At 36.8% G+C, this 14,558-nt stretch overlaps 2 protein-coding genes, 1 long non-coding RNA gene, 1 other non-coding gene and 1 pseudogene across 5 annotated transcripts; 2 read left to right on the top strand and 3 right to left on the bottom strand.

Moving 5' to 3' along the window:
* The first annotated feature begins 1,754 nt into the window (after positions 1 to 1,754).
* LOC114714381 (thymidine kinase a) lies at positions 1,755 to 4,512 on the top strand. Its single transcript, XM_028899118.1, has 4 exons — positions 1,755 to 2,232; positions 3,084 to 3,228; positions 3,511 to 3,632; positions 3,992 to 4,512. Exons 1-4 carry the CDS (start codon positions 1,898 to 1,900, stop codon positions 4,245 to 4,247), a joined length of 858 nt encoding a protein of 285 aa, XP_028754951.1. The 5' UTR covers positions 1,755 to 1,897; the 3' UTR covers positions 4,248 to 4,512.
* Positions 4,513 to 6,241: 1,729 nt separating this feature from the next.
* LOC114714416 (uncharacterized) lies at positions 6,242 to 7,329 on the top strand. Its single transcript, XM_028899154.1, has 2 exons — positions 6,242 to 6,517; positions 6,646 to 7,329. Exons 1-2 carry the CDS (start codon positions 6,242 to 6,244, stop codon positions 7,327 to 7,329), a joined length of 960 nt encoding a protein of 319 aa, XP_028754987.1.
* Positions 7,330 to 9,397: 2,068 nt separating this feature from the next.
* Positions 9,398 to 10,310, bottom strand: LOC114714415 (probable serine/threonine-protein kinase WNK11; annotated as a pseudogene).
* A 1,337-nt stretch (positions 10,311 to 11,647) lies between these two features.
* LOC114714364 (uncharacterized) lies at positions 11,648 to 13,743 on the bottom strand. 2 transcript variants are annotated; one of them, XR_003737438.1, is made up of 2 exons: positions 13,594 to 13,743; positions 11,648 to 12,762 (listed from the first exon to the last, which is right to left on the bottom strand). It is a non-coding gene; the product is annotated as an uncharacterized LOC114714364 (long non-coding RNA). The 2 variants fall into 2 exon arrangements; XR_003737439.1 differs by lacking the exon at positions 13,594 to 13,743 and adding an exon at positions 12,862 to 13,583.
* On the bottom strand, positions 13,030 to 13,118 carry LOC114714433 (small nucleolar RNA SNORD96 family). Its single transcript, XR_003737448.1, has one exon. It is a non-coding gene; the product is annotated as a small nucleolar RNA SNORD96 family (small nucleolar RNA).
* Positions 13,744 to 14,558: the final 815 nt, after the last annotated feature.

Genomic DNA, 14,558 nt, shown 5'->3' with positions numbered 1-14,558 from the left:
AATGGATGAAGAAAACAAACAACAACAAAGAAGACAAAAGAAATTAATTAGTAGGTGAAATTGATGCTAAGCTAAATTCCAAATAAAGCCTACCCCGTGATAATGAGTGGTTCCCATAGATTTTGACAATTTTGGAACTATTTTTCATTTTCTTCGTTTTTTTTTTCATTGGTAATTGCCAACTATGGGATTTAACCTTTCCTTCTTCTTCTTTTTTTTTTAATATCAGGGACATTTGTTTAATAATGATTCGCACGTGCCGGATCATTATGTTCAAATGTCCCCTTGTTCCCTAGCTTTTGTGATAAGATTGATGAGTGGATTCTTAAATGATGCGCAATTTACATTAAACAAATAATAACAGGCTCATCAGTTGCAATAAAAATTTATATATCTTGACCATTATTTTTATTTTTACCCTATTATTCGCTATTGAAGAGACATAACCTATTATTGCTAAAAAAAAATTTTTTTTTTTAGGTTCATTGGGAAAAATGATGATTGACCATTGTTATGACTGCAGTGTGAGACAACACCCTATATAAGACATTTTCTTTTGGACATGATAAATAGTAGTTATGATTTTACAAATTATATTAATTTACTCTCCGTCTTAATTATAGAGCAACGTGTTATTTCTATAAATTTTGTCCAATAATCAAGATGCGGAGTACAGAACACAACATTATACATCGCGTAATATTAATAAATTAACACTAAATATAGAATTATAAAAAAATTAATATCTAATTTTCTATAAAACACTCACAAGCAGCTATGCATAAATTAAAAGAGTGTAATTTTAATTAGTTATCCCACTTGCCACTTGAGTCACTAATTCAATTTTCTGATCACTTCATATAAATAAGTCCAGTTCAATTATTAAAAAAATGATGTCATTATTAGAATTTGAGTTGTCCAATGATTGATTTATCCAGACATTAATTGAATTGTTCTAATTAGATCGAATCCCATAAACACGATCATGACAACCCACCACTTGAATATTTCAAAAAAAGGAAAAAAAAAAAGAACCTTAATATTAAACTCGATCACAATCGACTTGATCACATATAAATAAAAAAATAAAACCCCAAAATTAAAGTAAACCTTAAGCATTAATGTTCATATTAAACCAAGGGTTCTTCTTTTTCGTAGTTGTCATGTCAATTATTCTCTTTGCATTTCTCTCCTGAGCATCGTTGGAATAATTATACGAATAACACTTTTAAGAGGCTCACATTATAAAACATCATAATATTAACAAAGTTATAAATATTAAAACAGTACACGACTCATTTTCTATATCCGGTGCAAATTACATCTCATATTAAAGATCCCAAATAATGTTAAGATTTGTTAATTACAATTTACTTTTTCATAGGAGTCCACTGCGTCGAACTTATTTGTGTAAATTTAGGAAATTCGTTAAGTTGATGAATGAATACTTTGAGTTTAACATTAGATGGATTAAAAAAAACAAAATTATTTTATACTCCTTTCAATCTTAAATATAACATAGTTCTAATTATCTGAGGAAGTCAATGTCCATGCATAACTTTTTATTCTTTAAACGCAAGGTAATGTATTTAAATATTGTAAGTAAAAAAAATCAGGAATTTATTTTTAATTATGGACCAAAAATACTATTCATTTTGTTGGTCTACTTGCCCTTTCATGAGTTATGACTTTTAATCTGAGAAATCGAAGACCCGCCCATCTCAAGGCATCATCAATCTCAGCCCTTTGCTTTTCTCATGACTTGTTGGCGCCCTTCCTGTGCAAAACCCTCGCCAATTTGCCGCCACATATCATGAAAATACCGTCTTTCCCTCCTTAACCGGCAAAACCCTTAAACCCCTCCAATCCCTCTTCCATTTTTCTTGTTATACCTGAAATGAGCTCTATTTCGAAGATGAAGTATATTTTAAGCCCAAAGTTCTCGGCTTTTTCTCCTCATCTTCCCAAGCCCCAAACCATATCTCTTGCTTCTAATGCATGGCCTTTTGAATCTTTCGTCCGGCATAACCCCTCTTGCATTTCCAGTCATCTCCACCTGAAGTCAACGCCCCTTTTATCCAATAGCTTCGTTTGCTCGAGCCAGAGTCGGAACTTGCAAATGGAGGCGTCTCGGCCACCGTCGGGTGAGATTCATGTGATTGTTGGCCCGATGTTCGCCGGCAAAACTACCACTCTTCTTCGTCGTATGCAATCAGAGACCACTAGCGGCAGGTGAACCCCTCTGCTCTGTTTAGTTTTGACTTCATGATTGAGCACACTTCACTTTCTTGTTGAACACCTGGAAATGTATTATCTTGAAGGTGGAATTGTTTTTGTCTCAGTGATTAAAAGTTTTATGTAATTTGCCATGGACAAATGCATACAATCATATTTCTAGTGGTCCGCAGGAAAACCAAAAAAAAAAAAAAAAAAATCAAAATTTTAAACTTGTTTCTGAATGGGAGGATTTGTGGTTGTAAAGAGTGTTGGAGTGGTTGAATACTCAGTTTGTTGTTGACTTTGTCCCCACTGATATGTTTTTCCCCCTTTTATCCGTGATTCCCTATGAATATTTTAAGACCAATTTTTGTAACATTTGCTTAATGATTTGTTGGGGGAAGGGCTTGATTTCTTGGAATGGAATAATAACTGGATAAATTTAAAAAGGGCCTTTAGAAAGTGGGAGAACCCGGAAAGCATGCCCATCATGTAATGGTTAAGTGTCAAAAATTTCTCTCTGCGTCGTGGTTATGATTATTGCAGCAATCAATGCTGTTTTTGTGCACTAGTCATCATAACTCTGGGGTACCTCATTTTATTCAGTAAGAGGAAGCTCATATGTCCGCCATCGATGGTGGGTAAGGACCATGCCCATCTGTTTATCGCTTCTACCATATGGTAATGAAATAGCGTTGTTTATCAATTCTAAATAATGAGGAATTTTCAGCATTCCAAGTGGATGCATTGGATATTTATGAGGCCCATAAAGTTCTGCAACTGTTCTGTGGGAAAATTTAATTCTCGATGGCATTTTAAATGTCTCCGTCTTGAGGTTCATGGTATTTTATATTTCTCTGGTGCAGAAATGTGGCAATAATTAAATCTAGCAAGGATACAAGATATGGATTAGATTCAATTGTTACGCATGATGGGGTCAAATTGAGGTGTTGGGCGCTAACAAAATTATCATCTTTCCGGCAGAAATTTGGCCTTGATGCTTATGACCAGGTATCATTATTCTGAAACTATTGACTTTTGTATATTTAGTGTAGCATTTTCATTTGTGTGCAACTGTGCACCGTGCATGTTAAACTTATGGACTCTTACTGTGATCTGTATTCTTTTAGTCATATTATGTGTGTGATTTAGTTTTACACCAAAAATCGTTGAAATGGTAGGTTTGTATAATGGGTGGTTCAGGATGAGGTGGCTGGTGTTTTTTATGGGTACTGTAAGGGTTGCCACTTTTCTATTGCATTGTGTTTGATTCTCCTAACTACATGATAACAGCTCGATGTGATTGGTATCGATGAAGCTCAATTCTTTGAAGACCTATATGACTTCTGTCGTGAAGCTGCTGATCATGATGGTAAAACAGTCATAGTGGCTGGTTTAGATGGCACCTATTTAAGGTATTGCTTTTGTGAGTACTTGTTATTCTAAAACTTTACAAATTTCTCCTGTTTAGATAGACCTTCAGAATAGCCAAACATGCTGTTCTCACACAAGTTCAGATTTTTTAGCTGAAAATGAGCATCGACCGATAGATAAGACCTAACTATATATTTATTTTCTTCATGGGAATTGGCTGCCTGAGATAATAACCACAGGATCATTCCTCTCAAGTATAATCAACACACCAACGAGTTCATGGAATCTAAATTTGTTTTGTTCCCGAAGTACTTTGTCATGTTTAGTCAAGGATTTTATCATGCCGTGGTTAAAGTCTGTCTTCTTCTCGTCCTGATGGTGTTTATGTTTATACTTACAGGAGAAGCTTTGGTTCCGTCCTTGACATAATCCCACTTGCTGATTCTGTAACAAAATTAACCGCTCGATGTGAAATATGTGGGAAGCGTGCATTCTTTACTCTGAGAAAGATAGAGGAAACGGAGGTCGAGTTAATAGGTGGATCTGAGGTCTACATGCCAGTTTGCCGGCAGCACTATGTCAGTGGACAGGTAGCTATGGAAACAGCAAGATATGTCTTGGATTCTCAGAAAGTTGAATGTAGCTCTCACACATAAAATGGTCCCCTTCCCTGCGTAGTGCTTTTTGTTTAAACATCGCTGCTCCCCTTATACATACCATGTCTTGCTGATTTGTCAAGTGTGAGCAGGATAAGCTGTAACGTTGCATGTATAGTGTTAGTCTGAATGGAATCGAAACTGTTGGGAATTGAGTGGAATTTCCATTGGTATTGTGTAATGGGCATGTTAACTCACATCAGATTGTATGGTACTGTCAGTTGCTCAATATTAATGCCTATGCATTACACCTCTTTCTCAGTTATTCAAGTTAGCTTTACAATCCATCGCAACGTACGGAACTCAAACGGTAAGTTCATACAAACATCAACAGCATAATGATCACGTGCTTGTAGCGATATTTGTTCCTGCGAGGACCTGATTCAAAATTTGATGAAAAACTGGCAAATTAATTTTTCCTTAAACGAAAGAATGATATTATACGGATAGGGATATGGGAATTTAGGGTTGGTAGCAGAATTGGACAAATCCAGGGACTTGCCGACTAAATAAAATTTAAAACTTGATGAACAAATCCACATCTTCTATACACCTGTCGTAGGATATATTCATATGACCAAGTTCTTTAGGGTGAATTAACTACAGAAAGGGGGTGTTTGGGAATCACTCTAGAAGCACTTCTGGCTCCCAAACCATGGTTTGGGAAGGGTGATTGCCAAACACCCCAAAATTTTGAAAAACCTGGGTTTCGGTGAAAACCATGGTTTTAGCCAGCCAAACCATGGTTTTCGTATAAGCTGGGAAATTATGGATTCTGAAGGCTCGCAATTATCACTCTTGTCAGAGCTTCTCTTCAACGGTAGAAAACTTGTCTGTGGCTCTGAAATATGCTCGCTGAAAGATCTCTCTTCTCCCATTCTGCTTACTTCTAGTGTCGCCAACGGTGAGATCGCCGCTTCCTATACGAAAAATTCATTGCCGTCGGTGAGATCACCTCCTCCCATTTAGAAAAAATCACCGTCGCCCCTTTTGAAGCTCGACGGTGGTAAGAAAGAACACACTCCGCGCGGATGATTTTCACTGAACACAAGCGCATATCATTCTTTCGCCGTCGCCCCTTCTGAAGCTCGACGGGTCTTCTTGCCACCGGGGAGGTCGTTGAGCTCGTGACTTTCGGCGCTGGTGAGGTTACTCGGCTGCTCTGGTCGCCGTCTTTTCTTCCGTCGGTCAGATCCAACGTTTCAGGTGAGGTTACTCGGCTGCTCTAGTCGCCGTCTTTTCTTCCTTGTTAGTTGTGGCTGGAGATGGAAGATCTGGTGCATTATGAATCCGTCTAGCGTCGTATTTTTTCCCCGAAACAGAGGTTGTCCAGCGTCCTTTTTTTCTTCCGAATCAGATGTTGGTTTCACCGGTTGCCTATGCTTTGTTCACTTGTAGTGGCTGATTTTTTTGGTTGCTTTCTTGACACCGATCAGATATGACAGAAAATTATGTTATTGACAAACCAAAAACAATGTTGAGTTTCAGTTAAGCCCGATCTTCTTAGCCAACGCCGCTGTGACTGGTTGTGGCTTCATTTTGTTTGATGGTAATCGTGTGTGTATACGATGGGAAATATCTCGGTTGTGACTGGTTGTGCTTCGTGTGTGTGTATGACAGACAAAGCATTCGTGTGTGTTGATCAAATCTGGGTTTTTTGATCTTATTTTCCCTTTGGTGGATTTTATTTTGGAGACAGGACACTCGAATTTTTCTCTTTTGTGCTTGATGGTTGCTTTTGCAGTGTTATAGTGGTTAACCGAAATATGTATGGGATTTTGATCGTTGGTTGTAGCCAAATTGGGTCAGTTAACCGAAAAGAATTCCCCTGGGAAAAAAAGTCATTATTAATGTGTATGTATACCGTTGGATTATAAAACACGCGGCTATACTTGTTAAATACTATCCTATTATATCATATCTCCTGAACTGAATGGTATGCCTTTTGGGTTGAACTTGTGATAACTGAACTGTTGTAATTGGTTTATAGCATAATGAATAAAAAAAATAGCAAAGCTTCATGGGATATAAGAGCCACAAAGGTCTTTATTGACCTGTGTATTGAAGAAGTTGAAAAAGGGGGAAGAAGAGGAACTAGTTTGACAAAGCCTGCTTGGACAAGTATTGAGGAGAACTTTGCTGCAAAGACTGGGAGAGTTTATACGAAAATCCAATTGAAGAACAAATTTGATACCTTGCGAAAGGAGTGGCAATTATGGGATAGGCTGCTCCGTGAGACAGGTTTAGGATGGGATGCCGAAAGGAATACTGTTAGTGCCCCTAATGATTGGTGGGAGAAGAAAATAGTAGTAATCATTTAACTTTATTTGAGCTTGTATTTTCTCCCATGTTAACGTTTTTTGTATGATGTATAATATTTTTGGCGTTGAATGCGCAGGAAGTTCCAGGCTATGAGAAATTTAGAGAAAGAGGGCTTCAATTTCGGGCTGAATTGACTCAACTCTTTGGGTTTGTAGTTGCGACTGGACCACAGTCATGGGCACCTTCTTCCATGACACTTCTAAGCGAAGGAGTTCCTGAAAATGATATGGAAGAAGGATCTGGAGATAGTGATGAAATTTTGGGGGCACCAACTGGCATAAGCGGGGAGTTTAATTCAGTCACATTCAATGACAATAGTGGAGGAAGTGGAGGCAACACTGGAATGAGACAGGAAACCATTCGTGGGAGTAGAAGCACAGGTGGTAGTCGACCTAGTAGCTCATTAGGGGTTAGAAAAAAGGGTGAATCCATGAAAAAGAAATCTACTACCACTATGAAAATAGCGGATGCACGAAGCAGGATAGCTCAGGCAAATGAAAATGATTCTCAGCGTGAACATGAAGAGATTTCAGAAGCACGTGCTAGGAAGCTAGAAGAAGAAGCACGTGCTTATGAGACGTCAATTGCGGGAGTCATGGAGCACCTTAATGAAGTTAATGAAATTGTTGATGATCCTGATCTGTTTGGCCGGTGCACAACACTTCTTATGGACAAGCCAGCTGCAAGGGAGATGTATGTGGCTCTGAAGAACAAGAGGGAAAAACTACTGATCTTCTTGAAGCATGCAACTAAGGATTGAGACTTCATTTATGTTGCTTAAAAGATGACTGCGATAATTTGTATCTATTTTTAGGAATGATGTAACCAGACTATTGTATTATGTGACTACTGAATTTCTGTAGGAATTAAACAACTTATTTTCTTGTTAAATGTTAAGTAATTTCATATTAGGGTTTCTGAATTTTATGTCTATGTGCACAGGACAAGACAAAAAATGGCTGATGAAATTAAAATTGCGGAAAAGTATCGTAAACGACGGAACAAACGGGTTAATCAAGTTGTAGTAGCAGTTGGTGGATATGCTTCTCTTCATTTGTGTAAAGAGCCCCAGCATACAAGTATTTATACAGGCAAGGCATGGGTAAGGGATGTTCTACAAGGCCATTCCACTCGTTGTTATAACATGTTTAGGATGGAAAGGGAAGTGCTCTTTAGTCTTTGCACAGAATTGCAACAACACGGTCTAAGAGAAACTAGAAATGTTGGGATACATGAAATGGTTGCAATGTTTTTAAATACTGTTGGCCATGCGCTTAGTAGTAGGATGCAACAAGAAAGATTTCAGCATTCAGGGGAGACAATTAGTAGACATTTTCATAATGTCTTACTGGCATGCTGTAGACTTGCTATGACCAACATCAAACCAAAAGATCCAACGTTTCAGCATTTGCATACAAAAATACGGCCCGGTGGTCGATACTGGCCCTTTTTCAAACATGCTATTGGAGCAATTGATGGAACACATATTTCATGCATTGTTGATGCAACTGAGCAAACAAAATTTATTAACCGGAAAGGAAGAGTGACGCAAAATGTAATGGCGGTTTGCGATTGGGACATGTGCTTCACTTTTGTATTGGCCGGATGGGAAGGTAGTGCGCATGATGCTCGTATATTTGACCATGCCCTCACAACTCCTTCCATGAACTTTCCCCATCCGCCTCAAGGTATATTTTAAATTCCTACAATTTATTTATACTTAACTGTTAGAAAACAAATTTTATTGACACCAATCATATATTTCATGTAGGCAAATATTATTTGGTGGATGCTGGCTATCTGACACCCATGGTATACCTTGGTCCCTACAGACGTGAACGCTACCATCTTCCTGATTTCCGAAGGTCATCTGCACTTGAAAATGACAATGAGGCGTTCAATTATTTGCACTCAAGTCTACGAAGCACTATCAAAAGAACTTTTGGAGTTTGGAAGAGTAAGTTTGCAATTTTAGGAAACATGCCGAGCTATGACTTTTCAACACAGGTTCAAATTGTTTGTGCAACGATGGCCATACATAACTTCATTAGATCAACATCCATTTCTGATCCTGGTTTCATTCAGTTTGAACAAGAAGGTTCTTATGCAGAAGAAAATGATGATGATGGAGTTGGATCTTCACATATACCTTCATCAGTAGATTCTTCATCTCACATGGCTCGGCTTCGTGACTCTATAAGAGATCAAATTGTTCACTACATACAAGAGTAGTTATGTCCTTTTTATTTTATTTTTTCTTTTCAGATAATGTAATGTGTTGTTAAAAAAACCTACTTGAACAAATATATTTCGTTGCAACCTCTATTATTAAGACAATTAATATGAAATTTTTTTGTGTGGTTATTTAATTTTGTGAAACAAAATTATGGGATTTCATCTTTAAAATCTTTAAGAAATAATAATATTTTCTTTGGCAAAATAAATCATTTTCCTAAAAACATATTTATTTATTTTATTAATATATATATACACACTAATTTCTTATTATTTATATTATTTATGCCATATTTATTATGTTGCCAAAATATATATTATTAATAAATTTATTACTTCAAATAAACATATATTATGAAATATATCTTATATGTAATTATCATTTAAACTTATGTCCTTTTTAGTAATTTCTATATATCAAAAAGCACTTCTGACAATAATTATCCAAACACTCTCACTTTATCAAAATTACTTTTTCAGAAAATCTATTCTTTCAAAATCTATTCTCTTCAGAATCTATTCTCCAGAAGTTATTCTGCAAACCATGGTTTTGCCTCATCCAAACACCCCCTTAAAATGGATACGAGTTCGCTTTAGTATAAATGTAACATGGACAACACTGAAGCAACATTGCTGTAGTCGGACTCATCCTCTAGCCCATCAAAGAACGGATCCAGAAGAAGCTCTGATGCAGAAGGCCTGGCGGAAGCTGGTACATCTCAATGAAGCCCTTAACTTGTGGGTCTTTGACCTTTTCCACGGCATTCGGTCTTATTCCAGAGGTCACCTTCTTGTAGATTTTTGCAACACTATCACATTCACTGTAAGGAATCTCAAGCGTCGTCATCTCCAGCAAACACATACCAAATGAATATGTATCCACATTCTCTGTGTAGTTCTGTTCACACAACTCTGGGTGCCATACTCTGGCGTCCCAATCATGGAATGAGCCCTATGACTCCCTCCCACTATAGTCGCCAACCGTAAATCTCCAATTTTGATCTGCCCCAGATTCCCATTGATGAAGATGTTGCTGCCATTGAGGTCTCTGTGAATGATACAAGGATCATGAAGATGAAGATGCTCCAACCCCTTCAAGATCTGCCTGCACCATTTCTTCACAGCTACAATTGAAAGGTGACGGTGCTTTTTTCTGTAACCTCTCAGACTCCCAGAAGCGAAAGCTTCAGTGATGAAGTTTAGAGTCCTTTTCTCTGCATCTGTCCATGAATGGTGAAAGTCGATGATGTGCTCGTTCTTCAAATTGCCCAGTAACTCAATCTTGTATTAGAGTCTTTTGATCATGGCCTCATCATTGGCGAATTTTTGCAAGGAGATTTGGTTCCAAGCCACCTCTTTGCCTTCTAGTTGATCAAAAGCTCTGTACACTTTCTTTGTAGCACCGGCTCCTAATAATTCACGGTATCTTCCATACCGTCCAGTTGGATCAACCTCGATGAATGGTTCAACAACTTTATCAGAAGAACAAGCATCCACGAATTGCATTGTTGTCTCCTCGGAATTTATTACTAATAAAGAGAGAAATGATGGAGGAAAGAATATAATCAAATGAAGACAGAGGAGAAGTATATGGAAAAAAGTATGAAGAACTGCGATATAATAACTATGAAGAAGAGATGGAGTAAATCATTCTGCAAGTCTCGGACTCAGTGAAAAGCAATGACAACAGAAAATGCAGAGGCTAATGGTCAAAACAACTATTATCTTATACTGATTAGAGGACAAATCCTCAGAATCTGTTCAAATTACTTCATATGTTTCAAAGTCAAATCAATATTTTAAACCAATTGATTTCTAGTAATCTGAATTTGAATTGAAACCAACATTTTTAAGTACAAAGGAGATGCATGCTTATCCACATACTTTCCCAGTCAATGAGAAAATAATGTACTTAACGATTGGCTTTTTTGTTTGATTTCGTGGATGAACAAGATCTTCATAATTGGTTTTAGTTATGAATCACGATCACAATCCTAACCATTAATTTTATCCCAATTAAAAAAATTCAATATGTATAATAAACCAACCAAAGATTTTATTAATAATTAGATAGATTACTTTCTAAGTCCGTTAGTTTTCTATCCTAAACCTTATCTCAACAAATTGGATTTAATAAATATATGATATAAAGACTAACAAACCATATTTTCTTCAACTTATAATGTCAAATTTAATGTAACCTATCAAATCTATAATTAACGTTTTAAAAAACAGAAAAAAAAAAGAGAGAGAGAAAAGGAGTGATAATGACTACTCAAACAAACTCTTCGACGAAGAATTTTTTTGTTTTGAAAATCTTAATTATAAAAGAAGCCAATAGATAAGGCTTTTGATCAAATCAACTTTTGAATGAATCCTAAGCATCAGCACGAACAAATTGAATAATACTCCCTCCGTTCCTTAATATAAGAGACATTTGATGCTTATAGCATGTTCCTATATATAAGAGACACTTAAAAGTTATCTCTATTTTTTTGTGTTGATTTCCTATTTTATCTATATTTATTATCTCTAACTCACACTCTCTCTCCCTTCCACTTCTCTTTCTTTTAATAATTTAATTATTCTCTCTCATACTCTCTCTCCTTATTAATGAAGGCATTTTTAGAAAAAAAATTTATACTTTTTACACATTAATTATTCTTAACTAATTTTAACTGTTTTTTTTATTAACGTATCAGTTATTTGTCTCTTATAATAAAGAAAAAAAAGGGAGTATCTCTTAGAGACGCATTAAGCCCTCTGCCGCGTTGATTTGTGAAATTTCCAACTGTAACAATAAAGAACACTAATAAAGCTGGGTAGATGTGACTTCACATTCGTATCATAACATAGGAGATAATTATTTTTCCTTTATCGGTAGATTGTGAACAGATCGTGACTTCACACTCACAGATTCGTTTAGGATTAAACCGATTAAAGAAACAAGGAAAATACAGTGAAACTTCCGTAGTGTGTACAAATACAATTAAATTTTATAACGGCTACGCCTCCCTTCAAGCCCATAGCCAGACCACGTATGTTGCTCATTTGAACCAGGAAATGCCGGCTATAATGGGACAAGTATCACTTCTTCCAATAAAACATCTAATATTAACACACCTGTTTCAGTTTATACATTTTAACCGTTGCCTTCCCATAGTGCGCTGAAATTCGTGAGCAGCCATTCACCAAGTGACGATCCGTGTTTCAACCTTTCACCAACTGTGTCCACCCACTTTTTGGTAATAAACCCTTTCATCCAAGGTCCACAGGAGACCGCGTTGTCGCAAAGAGGTTATGGTGAGCAATTCAACATGTTCGGAAACCAGGTTCTGAGAAGCCCTCACAGCTTTAGACAAAACTCTTCTCATATTTGCTTTTATCAAAATAGCACGATTCCTTCACCAATAGAAGAAAGGTCTAAACAAGAAGCTACAGTAATTGTCTCCCTCAATTTGCTGGTCACTGCAGCACCTATTTTCAAGGGGTCAAATGACTTTTTTTGGGGGGGGGGGGTGTTCGATGACAGCATAGAAACAGAGTCATAACCAAAACAAAATTTAAGATAAGTGAAACCGCGTGCAAGATTCCTTACCAACACGAAAGTACTGACTAAATTCAGCAACAATGTTACCTCCACACAAAACCTTCGTGTAACCATGCAAAACCATCTTAGTGCCATTGAAATCTCCTCCTTATAAAGGAAAGGCTCAAGGTTCTCCTTATAAAGGAAAGGTCTTCCGGACCAGCAGCAGCACAATCGAATACATGCTACTAAACGAATGATCTTAAAACTTCACATTCGAATGCATTTACAAAGCTGCGCCGGATCCTGTTTCTCGAAACAGTTCTTCTGGTGCAGCATTGCAAATGCATTTTATTGTGAAAATTTGGATGCAGCTAAAAGTCCCCACTGGCTCAACCGTTATATCTTCAAACATAATAGTGTAAACACCTAACAAAACAAAAATTCACGTTTCATAAGCATGAGAAAGGACGGAGCTTGAGGATGAACTAGAAAGCAAATTAAAATAGAAACGGCATTTGAACGCACGGGAACGCATCCACGGTTGTGTAGAAACAGGCTTTCTGTCCTAGTTTGCATGACACAATGTCTAATTAGCTGAATGATAAGTTGATGTTGATTATTAGGATTTGGATGCATAATAACAAGTGCAAGCTCTCCAAGAAAACACATTACACGAAAGGTTCTAAAAGTAAATAGCCTCTGAATTGCAGAATAACATCAAGGCTTAGAAGCCATTCAGTCCCGAAAGATGGTGTTTTGATAATTGATTTCATCATTGGCTATACATATTTTGGAACCATGCCAACACAGAAAGTTTGCCCCCCAAATAGGGAGGAGCATGGAATTAAATTTACCAATCTGAGACTACAAATTGCAAGACAACACCAGTCACCAGGCCAACAAAGTATAAGAACAAGTCAACAGAACCTCGGAATTGCAAAACAGAATTAAGAACCAAGAAAATAAAAGGAAAAATACTATGTATGTCTCATGGCCAGTCCCAAGAAGTAATGGCAGCAACGCTGCTCCACAAGGCGATGGAATATGAGACAATATCGACGGAGAATCTCCCGTGTGAGAGATCCGTCAACGTCGACGAACATTCGTATGCGACGTTAACTTGGGAATATGCAAACACAAGATCGTTTGCCCCCAAATAAAAGTTAAGGATTTGAGCAACTCCCCCGTCGCAAAAGAAGAACAAAGGATCGACTGAAGATTAGAGAGAAACAAATGCATGAAAAGCGAGAAGTATACCTCAGTCACTTCTCAAACGAGAAGGAGGAGACGGGGAGGAGAATTTTCAATAGCTGAAACTGAAATGGACAAGCTAGCTTTGGGATGCCGTAATACCCTAGAATATGATTACCGCTGAGAATACCCAAATATTTATACTGAAGGAGGTGCGATTGTGATTCGGCGGCCGATCATGAAAAAACCCTAAGTAGGGTTTTTGAAGAAACAAGGAAGTGTCTCATTGGGTCAGTCCAGCTTATCGAGGGGGCCCATTGTTACCACAGAAAGGGCAGGCCCATATAGTTGTATACACATATTTTTAACCCTTATAGTTTTATAAATTTAAATTTTATTATTGTTAAAAAAAAAAATAATTCAGCCCGTAGGATCCCATTGGCGTGCATCCAATTCCAAGGAATTTATCCTAGGCCAATTAAGAGTTGGGCCCTTTAATATTTTTTTAAAAAAATTAGGTTCTTAAATTTATTTTTATAAACTTAAAAGTTTCTTTCTTAAATTATAAATAAGTATAAATGTAAATAATTAGTGATAATAAAATTAGTGCTTAACAAATCTATGTATCCTAATTTAAACAAAATTAGTAGGTGAAATATTTAAACTTAGTACCTACAATTTTTTCCCAATTTTTAAATATGCAGGAGACCTAGGTCTTTTCTTATTTACTTATCTGTTCATAGAATTTGCCTGCATAAAATTCTTGAACAATTTTATGCGTTATTTGATTCCGCTTAGTCAGCAATGATATGATTTAATTTCAAGCATACTGACAAAATTGGATCAATAACAGGCCAAGAACATGACAACCGTGAAGAGTGGGGATTTGAATTTTTTGTTTTTAATCCAACGTTGTGGTCCACATGGATCTCTCAAAATTGATCCGTGTTTTAAGACTGCAATTCAGATGACGAAAGATGAACTTCGTTATCATCTTTAATTTTTCTTGAAGAGTCATGTCAATCAAGTAA

This window comes from Neltuma alba, unplaced genomic scaffold (assembly GCF_004799145.2).
Source record: "Neltuma alba isolate B1F8T4 unplaced genomic scaffold, ASM479914v2 tig00011501_pilon, whole genome shotgun sequence".
In the NCBI taxonomy this organism is placed as follows: Eukaryota; Viridiplantae; Streptophyta; class Magnoliopsida; order Fabales; family Fabaceae; genus Neltuma; species Neltuma alba.
This window is presented reverse-complemented; position numbering and strand designations above follow the sequence as displayed.